Source organism: Brassica oleracea, chromosome C9, assembly GCF_000695525.1.
Source record: "Brassica oleracea var. oleracea cultivar TO1000 chromosome C9, BOL, whole genome shotgun sequence".
NCBI classification, from domain to species: Eukaryota; Viridiplantae; Streptophyta; class Magnoliopsida; order Brassicales; family Brassicaceae; genus Brassica; species Brassica oleracea.
This window is the reverse complement of record NC_027756.1, coordinates 28,201,602-28,208,747: the sequence shown is the minus strand read 5'-3', so window position 1 is coordinate 28,208,747 and position 7,146 is coordinate 28,201,602. Positions and strand designations below refer to the sequence as shown.

General features: G+C 39.7%; 1 protein-coding gene across 1 annotated transcript; it reads right to left on the bottom strand.

Annotated features, from left to right (window-relative positions):
- Nucleotides 1–1,430: 1,430 nt before the first annotated feature.
- LOC106318427 lies at nucleotides 1,431–6,741 on the bottom strand. The gene is made up of 9 exons (XM_013756396.1): nucleotides 6,346–6,741; nucleotides 3,752–6,259; nucleotides 3,562–3,665; nucleotides 3,389–3,458; nucleotides 2,485–3,291; nucleotides 2,207–2,409; nucleotides 1,997–2,120; nucleotides 1,700–1,906; nucleotides 1,431–1,621 (listed from the first exon to the last, which is right to left on the bottom strand). Exons 1-9 carry the CDS (start codon nucleotides 6,499–6,501, stop codon nucleotides 1,478–1,480), a joined length of 4,323 nt encoding a protein of 1,440 aa, XP_013611850.1. The 5' UTR covers nucleotides 6,502–6,741; the 3' UTR covers nucleotides 1,431–1,477.
- Between the last annotated feature and the right edge of the window lie 405 nt (nucleotides 6,742–7,146).

Sequence of the window (7,146 nt, the reverse complement as noted above, 5' to 3'; positions counted from 1 at the left end):
AACATGCAGGAAAATGCATGATTCACTAGTAAGACCAAACACGCCAAATTTGACATATGTTTAAATCACATTTAGCATATGCTTTATCTGCGGGGATTGGTTGAGCTTTATCTCCCTACTTTAAATTTATTTATTTTTAAATCACTAAATTTTACCAATCTTGTAGCTTTACTTTTAAAAATTAAAGTCTACATCAAATTTTTATTTAGTTTTACCAATCATGCTTTAACTTTATTTTTAAAGCTACAGCAAAAAAAATAAAGCAAAACTTTTTCTTATGTATTTTAGGCAAAAACCCTACATCTTCTTTTTATAAGCTGTAAAATCTGTAAATAAAAAAAAATATCTATAATATCAAATAAATTATATAATCATAATAAAAACTTTTATAAATATTTTAATTTTGAATTTGAGTGTTTTTAAATTATTAAGATATTTAAATAATATAAATATTATTTACATATCACATTTTAAATTACAATAAATTTTGATAATTTATTAAAAAAAATATTAATATAAATTATTTTAATTGATATAAAATAATAATTTTATATATACAACACATATTTCATATATTTTATTTTAAAATATCTACAACGTACAGCTTACAGCTACAACAAATTTAACTACAACAAAAGTCTCTGCAAAAAAAGTTTACAATAACAACTTTACAGCTACAACCGATTTATCTACAGCTAAACATCTACGGCTAAATTTTTAAAGCTACAGTCGAACCAATCATAATTTAGCAAATCTTAATATGTCGTCAAACTAGTAAATATTCAATATCTCAAAAGAAAAAACTTCAAGGGTTTTCAAAAGATTATAGGTAACTTCAAAGTCATTCATATCGTTCAACATTTTCCTTGTACATATCAAACCAAAAATGCCATATATCAAACCAAACTGCCACGTTGCTGCCCATGCAAATATTGATGGATAAGCGCAATTGAATAGAAAATGAGGTTTGTATGAATACTTTTCAATAAATAGATATGGTTTTGTAATAAATTACGAAACATCATATTTACATTGACTGAACTTTCTCTAACACATGAACTTAAAAAATGTAAGATATTTTCCAACACGTGTGCTATTACTCGGGTGGTCAGGTTCCACCGCGTGCAAACACACACAGAAACAAACAATCTATCATGGTGTGCTTAGAGTTTTCCACTCAATGGTTCATGTGAACTCTAATCCACTAGTATGGTTAACCAGTTTCTAAAATTAATTTAGTTATTTGTTGTAAAAAACATTCACTAACTTTTCCGGTTTGTTTCAATATTTGTTTTCATACACAAAAAAAAAACAGGAAGAAAAAAGAATCATTCTCGTTTTCATATACAAAATACGCTCTCATGATAGCCTCCTAAAAACCGAAAACATGAAATCAAATATGCTCAGCAATTCTTGGAAAGCTGCAAAAATGAGAAACATGGATATAAAAGATTTGTCCGAATTCTTACATTGGCAGTTACAACAGGCAAGTGCCCAACTCAACATTGTGTCTTGTTAGCACTACTTGGCGTTCATTGGCCCATACGAGGCGATAAGAGAGATCAAGATGTTGAACAAGCTGCTTTAGCCTCTCTGCGTGGCTTATGTTCTTTGAGGTTTCCTGTTCGAATCACACCCGAGAAGAAATAAATATCAGTGATTGTTGAGTTCTGACAATGATATGAACGGTGAATTTTACCTGAAGAGGAACCTCTTCATCATGGCTTGTGATACTTGAGATCACACTTGTGCGAGAAGAGTTAGAGGAGAACCCATCCCATGGATGCATGAATATCAGTTTTGTGCATTGGACAGGTGTGAGGCTTCGACTAAGTTTCTCCCACCAAACCGATCCTAGTGACCACCATCTGATCATCAAACCGTTTTCCGAAAACGCAACCAATCCCTACAATTCAAAGAGTTTTTTTTTATCCTTAGTGTTCCCAACATTCTACATCAGTCTAAAAAGTTGCAATTTTCTTTGAATATTTTATACCTCTCCATCAGGTGAAAAGCTGAGAGCTGAGATAGCTGTCGTTACCGCAGATTCCGAAGCTCCTCTAAGCAAGTTTGGGAGACCCGGAGGTCCACTCGCATCTAAAACCCTTATTTTTGTCATACTGCAATGGGAACCACACAAAAATAACTAAGAAAACGAGAGAAAGGCAGTGGGACGAGATATAAAAAGCCTTTTAAAGTTTTGTACCTTTGCATGTCATATATGCGGATGCTCGCACCGTTGATCTCCGTGATAGCATCACCAATTGCTAACCTTGTTGATGAATCGTTTAGGATTACCATCGGAAACACACGCACAACTTCTCTCAGCGTAGCCATTGAGGTTTGCAGGCAAGTTTTGCGCATAACAGTGTTGCTTGGGTCCATCGTTTGAAGAACAAAATTAACTACCTGCAAGCTTTTCCCAACTGTTATTCAAATCTCTCCACAGACACACATTTGAATGTAAAAGGAGATGCTACAAACCTTTTCAAGATGCAGCACCAGATTTCTGGGAGAAGCACGGATTATTCTGATGAGAGTTCTGAGAGATACTACATGAACAGGAGAGTCAGAAGCTGTGGACCATATTTGGCTCTCTATCATGCTTAGAAACCCAGTGACATCTGCTATGGCTAAACTCGGAAGAAGAACCTCGACCAGAGTCTCCTTTATAGTCGATGATAGTACAGCTTGATGTGCTCTGGCCGAGGAACTGACACACTCTATCTGGAAAAATATGTCTGAAACTATCCGAGGGATGTCAGGTCCAATCAACAGCTTCCATGTAGTTTCCATTCCTTCCGAGAGAAGCTCTGCAGCAGTAGAGCTGTATTTCTCACTCATGGCCATAACCAGGTTCAACAGCTTGTGGACGACCAGCATGGCTAGACCAGGTTTTACAAGGCTTGGATACCATATTGATAAGGCAGCCGCCACAATGATGTGAGCCGCCATCGCGTCCTGACTTGTTCCCCCAACGCAAGAAATCCAGTCTTGCATTTCAAAAGATTCAAGCCAGGAGAGTAGTTCTGACTCCTCAGCCTGAGAAAGCCGTTGAGCTTCATGGATTTGCTCAGATTCCAGACCGTTTGTGGGACGTTCTTCTTCTGAGCTGAGAGCTTCAGGTTCATGCAGACAGATTTCAGAGAGCGATCTCACCAGTTTTGCATGTTCTGATGCGAAATCACTGCATAGTGGAAGAGGTATTGCAAAAGAAGCAGTGTGGTGGAATATAGAGCGAGCAGCCATACGGACTTGTTCGCTTCTTTCTTGCCAGAAGGTCACTAAAAGCTACAATAAAAACAAAAGGACAACAGGGATATTTAAATAGAAAACAAGGTCATCTCCAATCACATACTATATGGTGGAAATAGCCGAAGAAACTCACCTGGAGTAATGGTGGCTTCACATCGGGATATTTCTCTGCCAGATTCCGTGTGTAGAATGCTGCCAAGGTGCTGTAATAGACAAAACAGAATATAGTTTTGACATGCGAGAGTGAAACATGAAGGTGAAAACCTTCTGCAAGAAGAGAACTGATTAAAAAACCACATGCAGTACCTGCTAGCTGTGGCAGTGGAGTGTGACAGGCTGATCATGCACTGAGATAGCGACACCATCATCACTGACCTCAACGCAGAGAACTCCGAGGATGACTTCCAGAGCTGGAATGTTCGATGAAATCTTAGAATTAGTAGGATATTGCTGAAATCTGAGCGGTTGTGACATCAATAGAAGTCACTAAGAATACCTCAAGTGTTGCATTCAAACCCGGGAATGCTAATGTCAGTGACCCTTTGTCCCCCTGCAAACCAGAGGCTACAATGAAACTCTCTGGTCTTTTTAGCTTTAGATGTGTTGTTAGCGTTTGATCGAGTTCAGTATCTATACCCCACATATGTAGAAAGGACAAACTAAATCGAATTAGATATTCCCCAATTGCCTTGTCCATTGGAGAAATTTCTGCAGAGTTATCTACAGTCTCCTGGACAGGAGACTGGTTGTTTGAAGTCTTCTGTTGAGCAGTCGGCTTACCACTACTCTCCCCTAGCATCTTATGCATATAAGTGTCTTCATGTGCTTGGCAATAAACTGCTAAAGACGAGAGATCGAAAATAAGCGTAGAGATTCCAGGGAACGGGCAAGCGCATTTGATGGGTGGGTATCTGATGGTTTGAGAAAGAGAGGAAGCACTAGAACTCTCTTCTCTAGTCGTTTCCTGTGAAGCACTTGGCTTAGATGTTGATAAAGAGGCTGTTCTCTCGTAGTTCTTTAAATAAAATGGTTTCTTCTCCTCGTCTGCTGGGAAAAGCAAAGAGGAAACTGATGTATTTCCATTTAAGACTGATCCGGAATAAGATTTCTTACTAATGCCTGCACAAAAATGATCAAACATAGAATGTGACGCTGCCCCACGGAGGACACGTTCTCGAGCACCTGTCTTTACATCCCAAATGTATAAAACGTCAATAGGATCTGATTTCCTAGAAAGGGAGCGGAACAGACATGCAATGTAGCCCCTTGTACCATCCCAAACGACTTTTTCAGGATAGTTTGGGTGCCCGGGAAACATCCTTTCGACCCGCAAAGTCTCAAGAGAAGAGAGAGCAACACATGAATCATCCCCAACAGAAAGAAAGCAATCACTCCATGGGTGTTCTGTCCGAGCGGGTGCAAGAATGATTTGGCGCACTGGAGCAACATGGTGGTGCATGATCATGACTACATTGCCGCTTTCGAGATCCCAGATGCGGATGGTGCAGTCCATACTTCCTGATATCAAAACATGGGAAGGACTACGTCCGTTTGCAGCCCCAAGCATTCGGTGTGCTGCTAAGCACAGAACAGGTCCTGTATGTCCCAAGAGATGCTGTTTAGATACCAGTGGATCAGTGTCTGATCTCGGGCTTGAAGCAGGTGAATCAAGTCCTTGAAGAAAATCAAACTTTGCAATTTCTATTTCACCGCTAAAGAAACCATGGACAACAGCATAAGGGACATACATATTTTCAGAAATAACCATGGACGATGACACGCACTGCCCACTGTCACTAACAGAGCTTCCTAAATCATTTTCGGTAGAGCCTTTAAGATCTACACACGAACTCGAAATCCAATCATCAAAATACGATCCTTCTCCAAGCATTTTGCAGTGCAGCTGAAGAAGCTCTTTTTCATCACCATTTCCTAGGCTTAGTGACCAAACAGTTATATGAGGCCTCCACTGAAAAGGTTGTTCAGTAACACAACAGCTAGACTCCACGCGAAGAAGAGACTGCCTCAACTGCACAAAACAAAACGATGATTTCTCTGAATGCTGATCAGAAGCAGTAACAACCTCACCACGTTTCTTATATGTAAATTCTCCATCTATATACGACATATCAAACAACACAGCAGAACCACTATCATGCAACAGCGCAAAAGTTTCAGAAACTATATCATTTTCATCGCCTTGGGTTGCTGATGTACTAGAGTATAGCCACATTGCTTCTTTGAAATTAAAATCCGAACAAGGCGAGTCGTCAACAAAAGATATCTCTCCTATTGCCTCCCCGCGATTCAACAACCAAAAGACACCTCTATTCTTTGAAAAAAGAGCAACAAGATTCCCTCGGGTAATTACAGATATAGCTATTTCCCCTTCATTCAACCAGTTTCTCATGGAGCTTTTGCTCGATTCAGATACATCTTCACCCTTGTCAACGTTATCTGACACTGGAACCACTTGCAGTCTACCAGATGAATCTGCCATGAGCAACGACTCCTGCTCCTCCAACTGAACCACACCCATGAACTTCAAATGCCCAATAGATAAATTCCCATGGAAAACAGCATGAACAATAGTAAGAGTATAAGTATCCACAACAACTACAGTGCATCTTGACGGTTTTCTGTTCTGAGCATCAGTATCTGACAAAGACTCAGCCCCATCAACAGTATCTAAGGAATGGCTCTCGATATATGAACACCCAACACAGACATATCTAGGTTCTGACGGCAAAGTGCACAAAATAGACGGGCTTCCAACCCAAGGAGGTAGCTTTCTTCGTCGTCTACAATGGCCACTACTCCTGCTCCATACGCAGAGCACACCATCAGTACAAGCACTGATCAATGCACTACAGTTAACAAATGGATCCTCTTTAACAGAATCATGTGCTGTAACTCCATTCTCTGAAACAGTGGTAGGGTCACAAACAGCGAGATCTGCTATAGGTGCAGAATGGCCACACAGCATAGCAATCGGCTTAACCTCCTGATGGATAACAAACAATAAGATTATAAATTTATCGTTATGAATGCTGGAATCAGGGAATCAGTTAAACCGAACGATTGAGTTACCGAATTGGACTCGGAGGAAGAGATGCTCCACCAGATGATGGATCCATCGGATCCGCCGGTGTACAGAGTCGGAGGATTGGTCAGAGCGGCTGTGGCGGTGACTCGATGGGATGGTGGCGCTCGAGACCATAAGCACGCGACGGATCGGCACTTCATCGGGACGAATCACGCGATGCGAGCACCAATTGATTCAGGAAGAGGACGACGAGGTGTTGACGACGTTTTCTAACGGCTGGGGCTTATTAGCGATCAGCTGATCAGTCAGGCACCACTAACGTGACGGAGCTAAATGTCAACGGCAGAATAACCGCCGTTATGTAGGAGCTCAAACCTTTGTTCCTTCAGATGATCAGAAGTTTAAAGGCATGGTTGGTTTCTTCATCACATTGTCTTAACCAAAATCTGAAAGAATATAAATAACATATTTTACTCTTTCTGTAATATACAAACTAGGAATTTTGATCAACATTTTTATTAAATTTTTCTATATTTTGTTAGGTTCATAATTAGCTAACTTTATCATTAAACCAAGACGTAATTAGCGACCAGATGGTTAGGTTTACCGGTTAGACAAGAGGGTTGGATCTGAAATTGTTGGTTTACTATTACCTAGCAGTCTTCAAATAAAAACTGACGAAACTTATTTTCTATTCTTTCTAGTGTCCGGTGACAGCCTGACAGACAGTTCTTACAAATTTCTTACTACCTAGTGAAACTATAATATTTATATAACAATGTGACAATAAAACTGACAATTTATCAAATACTTTTACACAAGTAGATCAATCAATACAGAGGAGC

Bases quoted from the DNA above. Each gene is read 5' to 3' on its own strand.
- LOC106318427 (XM_013756396.1), bottom strand. From the start codon at position 6,501: ATGAAGTGCCGATCCGTCGCGTGCTTATGGTCTCGAGCGCCACCATCC. The intron at 2,121-2,206 runs GTACAAAACTTT...TTCCCATTGCAG, and splicing joins CGCATATATGACATGCAAAG to TATGACAAAAATAAGGGTTT. The intron at 1,907-1,996 runs GTATAAAATATT...TTTGAATTGTAG, and splicing joins GCTTTTCACCTGATGGAGAG to GGATTGGTTGCGTTTTCGGA.